This window comes from Pocillopora verrucosa, chromosome 7 (assembly GCF_036669915.1).
Source record: "Pocillopora verrucosa isolate sample1 chromosome 7, ASM3666991v2, whole genome shotgun sequence".
In the NCBI taxonomy this organism is placed as follows: Eukaryota; Metazoa; Cnidaria; class Anthozoa; order Scleractinia; family Pocilloporidae; genus Pocillopora; species Pocillopora verrucosa.
The window spans coordinates 21371061-21385318 of record NC_089318.1 but is presented as its reverse complement, the minus strand read 5'-3'; the positions used below and the strand labels follow the sequence as shown (position 1 = coordinate 21385318).

Below are 14258 nucleotides of genomic sequence, written 5' to 3'. Positions count from 1 at the left end.
AACGCAGGCCACAGCCTTGGGAAATTCTCCTCTCAAAACCGAGCTACATGCCTATGTAAGTCATCTGAAAATCGAGTTGATTGTAGCAATGAGCGTGTAATGAATCGTTTAATGCGTCTTGAATGCACATTTTCGGCTCAGCGTGTTTGTCCAAAATTAGCCGTGAATTCCCCCTCACTAAATATATGGACATGAAGTTGGTTCGTTAGATTCGATAGCAGATTATTAAAAATAATGCGATCGCAAGGAGAAGCTATACCAGGTCCTACAGTGCATGCAAAATAAGATCTCTTTTGGAGCGAAAAGGGATCCGTAAGTCATTGAAATGGTTAATCTGTAACATGTTTTATGTTACAGATTAACCAAAGTCTTTCAAAGACTATCAGTTGAAAGGAATCTGTCTGAGCTGCGTGACATCAAAGTTAAATCAAGTTTTAAAAAAATCAAACAAACAAACAACACAAAACAGATAAACAAAGAAAAAACAAAAACAATGCAAAACTGAAAACACGGCCCTCTTTCAGATATGGATGAGGAAATCTACTACAATCTTTATTGATAGTTTAACATTTAATTTTATACTTAACAGAAGGATACTCACGCCTTCTTGGAGAAAAAGGCGAGCAACTGCAGAATACCCGGCCACTCATTTACATGTCATTGAATAAGAATAGCATCTGTTGTGTTATGCCTCGATCTTCAAAGCCTTCCGACACATGTAAGTGAGGCGGACCAAAGTGGCCAGATATTCTGCAGTTTAGCCGAAAAAGGTGAACCATTAATTCTTCACCAGGCTATTTTGATTTAGTGTGTTTAAGTGGAGATAGCAGAGGGCTAAATCGGTTGAGATAAAAATAGTAATACCAAAATGGATAATGGAGTAAGGGGCTGGTGGGTAGAGTCAAAGAGATGGTGGGCTAATCGCAACCTGAAGAAATAGAGTGTTATCCACAATGTATCGCCTAGTTTTAAGTTCCTCATGAGAAATGAATCGTGGAAAACCTCGACCTTTGTTTTCTTCAGCCAAAGGTCGTGAAAAGCTTCCAACATTGCAAAATTGTGTATCGAGACTTTTAGAAACGTTTAACCGTTGTTCTGGATCCTCCTGTTGATCAATCAACGTGAACTTCACCATCTTATTGAAAGGCCAGGGTAATATGGCGTCATATTCCCCTTTTATCACCCTAATACATACTGACAGGTGAGTGTCTTTACCGGATGAAAAGCCATTAGGATTAATGATTACTTTTAGCTTGTAACCATAACTTTCTGTTCCAGTTTTGGTGTGGAATGGATCACTATGTAATGTCTCTTTTTCGCAAATTTTCGCTCGTCTCAGAATCTCACTGAAACCGCGAATCTTCCATACAAATGTTGTTGTGTCTACCTTTTCTGCGATTTTCTTAAGTTTTTTGTTTGTTAGATGCAGAAGACCTAACGCTCTATCCAACTCATTCTTTGTTTTATTTAACTCAGTTTCTGTGTTTCTTTGCGCATCTTCCGTTTTGATTAACTTAATTTCTGCAGTTTCCAACCTCACTTTTGTGATATTTAAGTCCACTTCTGTTTCTTGCAACCGAGCATTAACTAAATCAAGATGACCTCTTACGGCGGAGTCAAGATGAGATTCCACTGCTCGTCTTTGAACCTACAAAAAGATAAATCCTTTATTAAACAAGTCTTGGCAAAATTCTTTTAATGTACTTGGTCAATAGTAGATTGAGAATACATTTTCCTCAGTACATTGCTCGGATGCCTTACTTTCGGCGACTTGGCTCCTACACTGAGAACATCATTTGGCTCCGCAAATTGATCTTGCTCATCTGAATACATTTGATATATGTATTTTACATTAAGTTTAGAAAACCGAGTCAAGAAGAGTTTCTTAAGTCTCTGAAGTCTTAGAAACATCAGAGCTGCACATGAAGTGCTGTCTCCTTTTCGGTTTCCAATTTTGCTATCTAAAAAGTAACTGCCAGCATGGCATACACACATACAAAAATAATGAGGAAGTGAGAGGTTTTCCTTTTTTCACGGAAACCAGATATTTAGTCACTGACTCTACTTTTTAACGTAAGACTCTCACATTTTCGTAACGAAATTGCTGTTTTGCTGCATTAAATGGATGCAAGAGTGACATGAAAGAGATTTTATGTACTCTTCTATCGACTGATGGATTATGATATTCTTCTTAGTTATTTCATTTGTCTCGGGAAATAAAACACGAAATGCATTCCTCTTGGCCTCTACTATTGTTGTACTCAGTCTTACCTTTGTTTCACAGCCCATCCGTAAATATGGACAGGAAATTACAGTCAGCGGACATTCGCTTTCATTGTGAGTAGAAACCTGAATCACATAAAAATAATTAATAAACATACTAACGAAAGCGATTAAAAAAATGACATTTCTTATGCGTTAATGAAAACCGTTGCTTTTTTGTATTATTTTATGAATGTTTTAGTATCCACACTTGTTACCGCGTATTCAACATTTTTGGAAAAAGAAGGGATACCGTATTCTTAAACACAATCTGTAATGTTAGTTTTATAAGTGTGGTTATTTCATAGAAAAGATTGCACATGCATAAAGCAGTAAAGGAGGGAATCATTAGGAAAGGGGTTAGCCACTTTATTTCAGTTGTGATAGAGCCATGGATGATTACGATGCCCTATTTAAGGATTATATAAACGATGGGAGGGTTAAATATTATGAATGAGAATTTGTATTCAAACATAATATGCATGCGAAATGAGAAGCCTCACCGTTTCTCTAGGAACTGAACGACCACAGCTGTTTGGACAAGTTATTGGGAACCTGTTGCACTTTTTGATATGATCCTAAAAAGAAAAAGTTCCGAGAATTTCACTAAGGAATATGGAAGTATTATTTCATTTAAGCTTTGGTGTTTATATTTACAGGGGAGCCTTTATTATGGTTAAGTCCCACTTAAATTTTATTTTTGTATTTACAAAGTTTCATTCAATCTGAAGGAATATGCTGGAAGCAAAGGGTAATCTAAAGCACTTTTCTTACGGAAACTAAATCATTTGTTAGCAATTTTCAAACCTAAATTTGTCAGAAACATAATTTTGGTTTGAAATTTCCTTGATTAAAGGTTTATTGTTTTTGAGACTTTTCGCCGTTTGATTCATCTTACCTGCATTTGGCATTCTGGGTGGGGCTCGCTACAGTATTCACAGAAAAGGATTCTCCCTGGACACTCAGAAAGTTGGTGTTGTTCAAGATGTTTTCTTTGCACTTTTGCTCCGCAGGAAAAATTGTTGCACACCAAGAGCACGAAAGAACATGATTTTAAGTGAACCTATCAAAAGAATTAAAAAAAAGAAAGGCGGCTTCCATAATCTACTCCATACATTTACACTACAGCGCATGGATAATGGATACATAACTGCACATTTCTGAAACACAAAGCTCCCACAGGCAAGCCAGTGGCGATTTCTGGGGATTTTCCTGGAAATGTTTGGATTTTCAATCCTTCAAGCTTTCTTAACTGGATTTCTAAGTTATCACCTTCTGCCAATCACCTCGGATGAAGCCTTGAGAGTGAAAGAAAAATTTAATGTCAGTCGATTTTGAAGCTGTAAAGGATAGGAAGTCGAGCAGGTCCTTGGTTTCAATCTGAACAAATGTTCTGAAAAGGTGCTGCTAACCTGTATCGATCTGGGCTCTCCATGTCTAATTAACCACATGTACCAAAGAGACTGCTGTAGAAAAGCACTATGTTTAGAAGGGTATTTAGAAATAATAAGTGGAATTTGTATTAGTCAAGCTACCTCCTTGTTCCTCAGTTCCCCAGTCCATCCACAGCCTTCACTTGGACATTTGATGACCAATGAAAGAATCTTCCTTTCTGTAGCTTTGTCGGGAAAAACATCCTGCAACATATATTACGACTGCGATTTTGTACAAGACTTCTAACTTTGTGGAGTGTAAAACACGACCCGTCCAGTGATCGATGATGATGACGATCTCTATTTAACTGTCTAGTTGCTTGGAAGTTCTGCCAGGATCATCACTAATAATAAAAGCTGGCATGCGTATTGCATTAAGTATACTCACAATTATGACAGTGAGAATATAAAAGTCTGTCCTGATAAGAGGATCTCAGCCAGACATGATACCGTGAAAATGCAAGACGGTCATTTTTATGAACTTCAAAAGTAGATTATTTACCCGGTTTTGGTCCAGACTCTGCCTGTCTGCCGGACAAATTATAGACTGGCCTTCGCTTCCATGCCTGTCGGTGGTCGGAAAATAAAAAAAAAAATTTCAGATAATTAAAAATCCTAGATCCTTACTTCGTGTAGCTGCAGCGAATGTTCTGCTGATAAACCAATATTTACTTTAGGTTTACGAGTTATATTTTCTTCCTTACTCCTAGCTATCCATTACTGATTTAAAGGAAATACATAAACGATTTCAAAACCGAAACTGATAAAATGGCATTGATATCTGGGGTTATATTTTCAACGGGGCTTCCAACCTCAATCTCTTCTGCAAATATTCTTAGCACCTTTAACTGTACTCTTACTTTGAATGTTATATTGTAAATGGTACTTTTTCCCTCTTAAACCCAATTAATTTGAAAGTAATAGAGAAATAAATTCAAAACTATACTTAAAAACAACATAAAAAACATCGATGGTTAAAAGAACAACAAACTTTTGACCAAAAACAGCAACGACAAAGCAAAACAAAGCAAAAATAAATAAAATAGATTCAAAGAAAATTATCTTCATGAACGAGAATAGTAAGAAATGATTTTTAACAACAGAGATGCAAAATCATATTAACTCTTTAACTCCCATAAGTGACCAAGACAGAATTTCTCCTTACAGTACTAATAAAATATAAAGCAGACAAGTGACGAGAATAAAAAGAAATATCACTTAGAAGATCATTAGTTGATCCAATACCAAATTCTCAAAACTAACATCGCAAGAACTATATGGCAGACAGTACGGAGAATTACTGATGAGATCTTGGGAGTTAAAGGGTTAAAGAATAAGTCTCACCTTTAAAAAAAAAAAAAATCTTATGGAATATAAACGTGAAAAGAAAGATACTGGATCATTTGTACCCAGATCCCATCCAAAACTTCCGTTTGTCACGATTTTTCTGGGGTGAAACATGATGAGGTCAAACTTATTTCCCAAGGTATTTAATATGTCTATCAATGTTTTTGTTTGATGCAATGCAAATTAATTTCAGAGTATTCTATGGTGTGGCGCGATATGATGCCAGGGAATAAATTGTGGTCTCGACTGTGGAACTGCACAGAATTTGCTTTTTTAGCAACTCCACTGCTTTGTTTAAACCTGAACTTCATCTTATAAGATATCATTGGATGTTATGCGTAAGATCAGGCAAATGAAAATACTTTCAACAACTCAGTCAAAAGACAAATTTATAAGCTCGGTGTCTTTGAGCAATAGTTGTCGTTATAACCACTGGCTCAATACACTTATAGTCACGGAAGAGTCATTCGATCTATGAATAACAAAACCGACGTGTTGTAAGCAGTTGCTAGCATTCGACCTGAATGATTTCAAAATATAAGACGACAGCGCCGTACATTGCGCAATTAGTTCATATGATTTCCGCTTTCGATTGTAAGGGTTATAACTCTTTGGACAGAGAGTATTTCCTTAAGTAGTGCGGAAAATATCTCGCGTCACGCACTCGAGAAAGTTAGAGGCATATTTCACAATGGGCTAAATAGGATTATATAAATTCAGCGCCACGTCAGAAATACCAGGCTTATTCTATTTTGCGAAACGAAACGAAACGTAACGAAAGCAGGCAAGATGTAACGAAACTAAAGGAATAATGCAGTGATATTTTCTTATAAGGTAAAGGTAGCTTTCACAAGGATTTTGGAGTAATCGTCAATTGATATGAAGGATTTTTATTCATTTCGCAAAGAAGTAATTTCGGTGACAACGTGACCTCTTTCATGTCACAAAAATACATTTAAATAATACAAATTAGTATATCACCAAAGATTTTGGCCTCCTCTTATTTCTTATTTCGCCAATAAGTAATTTTAAGTGAGATACATTTTTGCCATATGGACTATTAGTCGATTTTGCAAAATAGTAACTCTTTGACGCCATACGTTGCGTAGTTAGTCCATTTGATTTCCGCTTTCGTAAGAGTTATAACTCTTTGGACAGAGAGTATTTCCTCAAATAGTGCGAAAAATGTACCGTGTCACGCACTCGAGAAAGTTAGAGGAATATTTTACAATTTAATGTTTCAATTAGAACTATAAATTCAGCGCCAATAAGAAATACCAGTATTAGCTTTAATCATTAAAGAGACCTTTACTGTTTGAACTTCTAATATCGACTATATCAGCGATAAATTTCCTCTTGCTGGGTGGAATAAAAGTTTTCTACAGGTAATAATAACTGACTTGTGGCTCAAGAAATTCCTCTGATAAATTTAGAATGATCAAATGAAATTAGCACGAGATTACAAGGATCCATTATCAAAAGGATTTTGTTTCACACAAACTTGTACCTTCTGATGTATTCCTCAAGGCAATCTTTGCAAAATCTGTGGCCACATCTCGTTTGAATTGGCTCTTTAAGGGGTAAATGACATATCAAACATTGCAAATCTTCATCAACGGCCTCCACAAAGTCCTCGTCATAGCCTTCTGGGTGGTGTTCATCTGTTGTGGATTCCGCCATGATGAAAACTTTCGGTATGCAAATCAGACAATGAGCTTTCAAAATGCACGTCGATTTGACCTTTGATACAAATTGTTGATGTAACGAATCATATAGGATCTCCTGACTACTGAACTCACGCAAAATCTGCTTTTTTTATGCAATCGTTGTAACGTGCTCCTCTTGATTTTTGGTGTCTAGTGCTTTAGCACGAAGACACCTATGGAAGAGTGCAAAAAATTTCGAAAAATACTTCATATACCACAAATTACGAGGTCATACTAGTAAGGCCACATTAAAGTATACATTTTGTGATGGTCGACATGAAAGGGGAAAGAAAATGTTAACCAAAAAATGTGTAAACAAATCGATTTATAATCGCGGGGAGTCGGAAACGAAAAAACTACGACGAATCCCATTCAAGAAAAAAACAGAGCGAGGAATAGTCGAGACCAATGGAATTTGGAAACGCGAAGAAAACAACAAGTCGATGAAAAGGTAATGTTTTCTTTCGACGTTGTGCGTAGTCAAACCCACGCGTGGATGGTGAAGTAGGTAAGTGAAGCGGTCTTTTGTGGAGTCTTTATAATGAATTTCCTCAAAGTTTGTTTCTCATTATGCCACAGTTTTCGAAGCACGGTTCAATGTGAACGAGTGAAAGGCTTCAGAAAATAAAGAGAGATTGGTTAGCGTGCATTACAGTGACATTTGTAAATCTGAATTGAGGCAGTCAGATAGAAGAGCGGCTATGTGTGTTGAAAACATATTCTTTAAAACAAAGAAACTGCAAATGAAAATACTATTAGGAAATTCCCAAGTTGCTCTTAGAAAGTGCAAAGGGAATAGCAGAACTTTAAATGCAGCACAACTTAAACAAGAAGGAGCATTAGAGAAATTGATTCATCATGATGATGGATTTCAGTTTCTTAGAGCATTAAGAGGTTCCCCACCATAATTTGAAAAAGCAAAGAAAGACTTGTTTGCCATGATAAGACAATTAGGACCAGCCTTGTTATTTTGTAGTTTCTCTTCAGCAGAAACTCAGTGGATCCATTTGCTCAGAATACTTGGAGAGTTGGTTGACCACAAACAGTACACTGATACTCATCTGGAAAATATGAACTGGGATGAAAAATGTAGGTTAATTCAAAGTGACCCAGTATCATTTGCCAGACATTTTGATTATCAGATCAGTCAATTTCTCACTAACTTCCTCTTGAATAAGTGCCAACCTCTAGGAAGGATATCTGACTGGTTCTATAGAGTAGAATTTCAACAACGAGGTTCACCTCATATCCATATGCTTATATGGTTAGAAAGTGCACCAGTGTTTGGAATTGATGATGATGCAACTGTTACAATGTTCATTGATCAGATTGTAAGTTGTAAATGGCCAATTGATGACCCACAACTGCAGAAACTAGTGAACAGACAAATTCACAGACATTCTCACACATGTCGAAAGAAGTCAAAGAGTGAATGTCGATTTAATTACCCGCAACCTCCTATGAGAGCAACTGAAATCATGTATCCTTTAGGTTCAGATATATCACAACACGAAATTAAAAAACATAAAGAAACTTGGAAAACTATTAAAAAGCAACTAAATGATTTAAAGGATGGTGAATCAATTACTTTTGAGGAGCTGCTTCTTAAACTAAGTATTACTGAAAATAACTATCGATTAGCTATCAGGACAGCTTTGAATTCTCCAACTATATTTTTAAAAAGAGAACCAAGTGAGTTAAGAATTAATAGTTACAACCCAACTTGCCTTAAAGCATGGAGAGCAAACATGGATATTCAATTTGTTCTTGACATCTATGCGTGTGCTATGTATATAGTATCATATATTTCTAAAGCACAAAAAGGAATGAGTAAACTTTTGTGACAAGCATGTGCAGAAGTGAGGAAAGAAAATTCTAACATCAAGCAACAAGTCAGGGATATTGGAAACAAATTTTTAAATAGTGTTGAAATTAGTGCACAAGAAGCTGTCTACATTGTTCTCCAGCTCCCTATGAAGAAGTCATCACAACGAGTGGTATTCATAAATACTGCACCTCCCGATGAAAGAGTGCAGCTCCTTAAGCAACTTAATGAAATGAAAGAAATGGAAGATGATTGTGAAGAAGTGTATACAACTGGTCTGTTGCAAAGATATGTAAAACGTCCTTCAGCCTTGAACACCTAACATTAGCAGATTGGGTAGCATGGTATGACTTGTCTCAAAAGCCTTATGTAAAGAAATCTTTTCAAAATGACACAGATAAACTTCCTTTAGAAACAGGCATTGATGAAAATGATGATACCCTTCCTGATGAAAGTAGGAGCAATAAGGAAACAAATAGAAAAAGATCATCAGCTAGAATTATTAGAAGTGTTTGGTTTAACAAAGAAAAAGACCCAGAGAAATACTACCATTAATTATGCTCTTCACATCATGAAGAAATGAGGAAACTGACTTAATATCCAATTGTTCTTCTTATAAGGCCCGATTTTTACTTATGAAAGATGCCATAATGACCAAATGAAACAATATGCTGTTTACAGCGATGAAATTGATAAAATTCAGGAGCACATAAATGATAATATTCTGAGTGATGATCAGTTTGATTCAATAGCACCATTTACTCAAAATATAGAATACCAAGATGAGTATGAAGGTGTTCATGACCTACATCCTGACTTCAATGAGAACTATGACCTATCAGAAGATGTTGGAATTCCTTCTGTGACAACAAGTACTGAACCACTAATATTAAATGAGCTGCTAGACAATGATTATAGACAATTAGTACAAACACTAAATAAAAAGCAAAAAGAGTTTTTTTATCATGTCTTGCATCTTATTAAAACATCAGACAAACCATTTTACTATTTTCTCTCTGGAGGAGCTGGAGTGGGTAATTCCCATCTTGTCAAAGCATTATATCAGGCAGCATTAAAATATTATAACTCCAGACATGGAGAAGATTTCCAAGAAGTCAAAATATTGTTGCTTGCCCCTACTGGAAAAGCTGCTTTTTCTATCAGAGGTAACACAATACATAGTACCTTGCAAATACCAGCATGCCAATCACTTTAGAATGACAAACCACTAGACTCTAGTAGACTTAAAACTTTGAGATGCAAACTTCATGCACTTAAACTAATATTTCTAGATGAGATATCTATGGTAGGAAATACCATGTTTAATGTACAAATAAACAATAGATTAAAAGATATTAAAGGCAGCAAAGAGGCATTTGGGGGTGTTAGTGTTATTGCACAGGGTGATTTATTCCAGCTAGAACCAGTTATGGATAGATATGTGTTTAAAGACATGAAGGACTCAGAGTATGGAGCTCTTGCTCCCAACCTCTGGAAAGAACTTTTTACCATGTTTGAATTACAAGAAATCACGAGGCAGAGAGAAAGTAAACAATTCGCTGAAATTCTTAACAGATTAAGAGAAGGTAATCACACTACAGATGACATTGCCAAACTTAAAGAGAGATGCATTTCAGAAAATTGTAGAGACTACCCAACTGATATTCCCCATTTTTTTATACAGAATTCTAAAGTAGATGAGTGGAACAATAGAGTCCATATGGCAGCTACTGGTGATAAATACACCATTAGAGCTTTAGACAGTGTTATAGGTGCAAACTCTCCAGAACTCAGAAGTAAGATATTAAACCAAATACCCCTAGATCCTAGAAAAACCAAGCAGTTAGCCTCAAACCTTCAACTTGCTGAGGGTGAGAGAACAGAGATAGCATTAAATGTAAGAACTGATGATGGTATCACAAAAGGGGCAAGTAATATTATCAAAAAGATTACATTATATGACAAAAGTAGACCATCTGGTATAATTTGGGTACAGTTTGACCATGTTGATGTTGGAGAAAAAAGTAGATATGATAACAAGCAATTGTATTTGCAAGGAATTGAAGCTACATGGACTCCTATCAAACCTATCATTGCACAATTTGCAGTAGGAAGAAACAGAACAGCCCAAGTTGTAAGAAAGCAGTTTCCATTAAGACCTGCAGCAGCCAAAACCATACATAGATCACAGGGTGACACAGAAACTAGAATAGCTGTTAACTTTAACACCAAAAGAGCAATACCTCATGTGCATTGTGTAGGACTCAGCAGAGTAACAACAGTTGATGGACTTTACATAACTGACCTTTCTGAAAGTAAAAATTATAGCTGTTAATCATGATGTTAAAGTTCACATGCAGCAGTTACGCACAGGTCACCATACCAAACTTTCTAATACTCCGATCTATGAATTAGACCCAAATACTTTTAAAATTTGCTTCCTTAATTCAAGATCTCTGCATAAACATATTGAAGACATACGTAGTGACCTAAACTATTCAAATATGGATATCAATATATTCTCAGAAACAAGACTGTACCATTTAGATAGCAATGCCAGCTATGCCATAAGTGGGTATACTATATTTCGAAATGACAGTGAATCTGCAATACTCACTACAAGACCCTTTAGTGGAACAGCTGTATACACTAAAATCCCCTTTAAGCCTGGATATCCACTGGCCAAAAACACCAATGGAGTAGAAATAACCATTATCAAAGTTGTTGCCATTCCCCATGTTAATATCATAGGTGTGTACAGGTCACCGAAAGTGTCAGTCCAACAAATGTGTCTAGCATTGACCCAAATTCTCAATAGTTGCTGTTCTGATTTTAATGTTTTTCTTGGGGATTTTAATGTCAATTACTTAATTCAAAAAGAGAAAGTTCCCCTCAATAACTTGTTTATAAGAGAGAAAAATTACAGACAATTGGTATCATCCTATACTACTGATAATAGAACAACTATTGACCATATATATACCAATTTGCCTGAATCACAAGTGACTGTACACATTCTGGAAACATATTTCACTGATCATAAAGCAATATGTGCATTGATTAAAACTTGATGTTGTTAAAAATTGAATACACATGTAACTACATGTAAGATGTTTGAGAATGCCATAAAGTACCAATAGAATTCAATGTAGGAAGATTAATTCAGAAATTCACTTGACATCCATCATCATAATTTATGCATGTATTGATAAGATGTTCCAATTTTTCAGATCACAAGCCAGTGTTTTTGCATAAATTGAAGGATAGAAACTTGAAAACAGGCACACATGTGAAGTCAGTTAGTTAACTGTCAAGTAACTGATCTAAAAATACTAATTTTCCTCAATGAAATTCCTCAATAAGATAACCTAAAACTATAATGCAATTCTGAGGGTTGTTTTGCTTTTTGGCAACCTTCTTACACTTTTTTCCATCAAAGAATAAACATAGGGATAGAGGTAAGCTTGCAATTTTTTTCCAATTTTATTTGGTTTCCCCTTTCTCTCAATAGTAGCAAACAATTTCCTAGCCAGTTTATATAATAACAACTAAATATACTTATTTCTCTGTTTAAATCTAAGTACCTTCTCCTCATTTTAAGTCTTTGTGTCAATACCAGTAATTTCATGTATTATCCCATTTTTCCCTTACAGCCTGTTCCTGAAAAATGGAGGATGAACTTACTGGCCATCTTCATAACATTTCTCCTCTAAAGAAAGGTTCTAAAACCACATGGTTTGATATGCAAATTCTTTGTTCGCAATTCATGGTTCGTGCAGAGGTCCCTAATAAGTTGTTACACATTCTGTTCCTCCAAAAGTTACTTGTAGAAGGGAGAAGACAATTAGAATGCACAGTAGAAACAAGGATTAATTAAATGCAGTAGGTAATCAAAATTACAAATTAGAATCAAGTAATCGGTGTGAAATCATGTTGAATTATACGGATGAAAAGGGGGAAGTTGCGATTGAAGGTTACGAGATTATAATTAAAGATTGTTGCTGAATTTGTGTGGTCCCAACTGAAAAAAAAAAGTACAGCAGTACATAAACTAAGAAAGTACCCTGGGAAATGCAACACATACCTAACTAACAATGAGACGATTATAAAGAGAACTGAGTGTGAGAAATAAACCAATGTAGTCAATACAGACCGAGAGGGAAATATCGTAAATGTAAAATAAAGAAAGACTTACTTTTGTCTAGCTCCTAACGATAGCAGATGAACATTGAAAGTAACAGCAGCAACTAATGGCGATAAAAGATGAGATACAATATCTGATACATGTGCTCAAAAGAAAGTGATTGAAATGGCAAACTTATTAATTAATAATCATTAACTAATGAGGGATTAATTGTTAAAAAGAAGCCAGAACAGAAGACAAGAGAAAAGTACACGAACTACGCGCTTCGAAACTAACACTCACGTGAATACAAACCCTATAATATTTTCTCTGGACCAAAAGCTATTGATAAAATTCAAGGAAAATAAGCAAGAAATATATCTTTATTCCAAAAAGTCTTAGATAGACCGTTCAAAAACGAAAAAACCAAGGAATTTCTTGAACTTACAAGACCTGGGCGATATATGCACCATCGTTGTTTACATAAGTTCATGGCCATAGCGTTGTGTTAAAGATTCTGGAAGTTGAATAATTTAAAGACAAAATCTTCGATTTAATAATACCTTAAAAACATATGAACACTTAAAAAAATAAAATTATCAGTCCAAAAAATAGTCAAATATCGCAGAGTCTCACTTGAAGTTAGGAAGTTCTGTTTTCATTTTCGGGCCTTTCCCTACGCTTTTGAGAATTGCATTTTTTGTTACCCCAAAACTAATTCCGTCGCTTTTACGCTTAAATTTAAATTATTCCAAGAATATGTAGTTTCCATTTAAGCTCCAAAACGTCTGCTATGATTGGGATAGATCGAAAGAGGTAACAACTGTATGCCACAAAAAAAAGAAGTACATGTAAGCAACTAGCTCGCACTAGACACATGTATGCCTTTGCATACCTATTTTTTTATCAGTTCCTGGTTTCAGGTTTGCACATAACTTAGCTGAGCAGAATATTATCTCTTTTAACTTTTTTCGAAAAAGTTAACATAGCTTAGTGAGATGACAGCTCACAAAGGAGGACATAAGTGTCTATGCTTTTATCGATCGGTCGATGTGGACTAAAAAGGATTTCTTATGCTTCTCATTAATCTAAACGTTTAATTAGGCGACATTAAAATATCTCGTGGGTTAATATTCTTCCTTGCAGTGTCATGAACTCTTTTTTATGCGTGATATTTGAAAGGTGTTATTGGTGGATCGGAAGCGGGAGTAACCGAACTGAAAGCTGGACGCGTTGAAATTGCCATGTTGATTTCCGCCAATCAGAAGTTTGCTACTCAGGTCGTTATGAACACTACTTAAGAAGTAGTGAAAATAAAGCCTTGAAAAGTTAGGCTGGTATCGGATTTGAACCTATGACCTCTGCGATACCGGTGCAGTGCTCTACCAACTGAGCTAACGAGCCAATTAGGACTGATCATTTTTTCAGTCCCAGCCTATCGTAAGACATGTCAGTCGTTGATGTTCAGAAATTATATTGCTTACATTACAGTTTCTCTTGTTCCTGTGTTTAGTCAGTCTTGTACTAGTTGAGGCTAACCTTTTCCCAAAACTGACTAGTAA

General features: G+C 35.6%; 1 protein-coding gene, 1 long non-coding RNA gene and 1 pseudogene across 5 annotated transcripts; 2 read left to right on the top strand and 1 right to left on the bottom strand.

The window, feature by feature from the left end:
- Nucleotides 1–527: 527 nt before the first annotated feature.
- Nucleotides 528–7097, bottom strand: LOC131775753 (TNF receptor-associated factor 4-like). 2 transcript variants are annotated; one of them, XM_066169680.1, is made up of 9 exons: nucleotides 6842–7097; nucleotides 6550–6730; nucleotides 4198–4261; nucleotides 3798–3899; nucleotides 3675–3728; nucleotides 3161–3325; nucleotides 2766–2840; nucleotides 2272–2349; nucleotides 528–1648 (listed from the first exon to the last, which is right to left on the bottom strand). In XM_066169680.1, the coding sequence occupies exons 2-9, from the start codon at nucleotides 6720–6722 to the stop codon at nucleotides 902–904; spliced, it is 1458 nt and encodes a 485-aa protein (XP_066025777.1). In that variant the 5' UTR covers nucleotides 6723–6730; nucleotides 6842–7097; the 3' UTR covers nucleotides 528–901. The 2 variants fall into 2 exon arrangements, with proteins under 2 accessions (XP_066025777.1, XP_066025778.1); XM_066169681.1 differs by lacking the exon at nucleotides 3675–3728 and having other exon boundaries at nucleotides 6550–7097.
- Nucleotides 7098–7157: 60 nt separating this feature from the next.
- On the top strand, nucleotides 7158–13225 carry LOC136282277 (uncharacterized). 3 transcript variants are annotated; one of them, XR_010718179.1, is made up of 3 exons: nucleotides 7158–7256; nucleotides 7736–7837; nucleotides 12227–13225. It is a non-coding gene; the product is annotated as an uncharacterized lncRNA (long non-coding RNA). The 3 variants fall into 3 exon arrangements; XR_010718177.1 differs by having other exon boundaries at nucleotides 7178–7256; nucleotides 7739–7837; XR_010718178.1 differs by having other exon boundaries at nucleotides 7182–7256; nucleotides 7725–7837.
- On the top strand, nucleotides 8371–11880 carry LOC136282194 (ATP-dependent DNA helicase pif1-like; annotated as a pseudogene).
- Nucleotides 13226–14258: the final 1033 nt, after the last annotated feature.

Excerpts from the sequence above, each read along its gene's own strand:
- LOC131775753 (XM_066169680.1), bottom strand. The coding sequence starts at position 6,722 with ATGGCGGAATCCACAACAGATGAACACCACCCAGAAGGCTATGACGAG. Across the intron at positions 3,729-3,797 it reads GGGAACTGAGGAACAAGGAG|CAGTCTCTTTGGTACATGTG; the intron begins GTAGCTTGACTA and ends GCTTTTCTACAG. Across the intron at positions 1,649-2,271 it reads GGATGGGCTGTGAAACAAAG|GTTCAAAGACGAGCAGTGGA; the intron begins GTAAGACTGAGT and ends ATCTTTTTGTAG.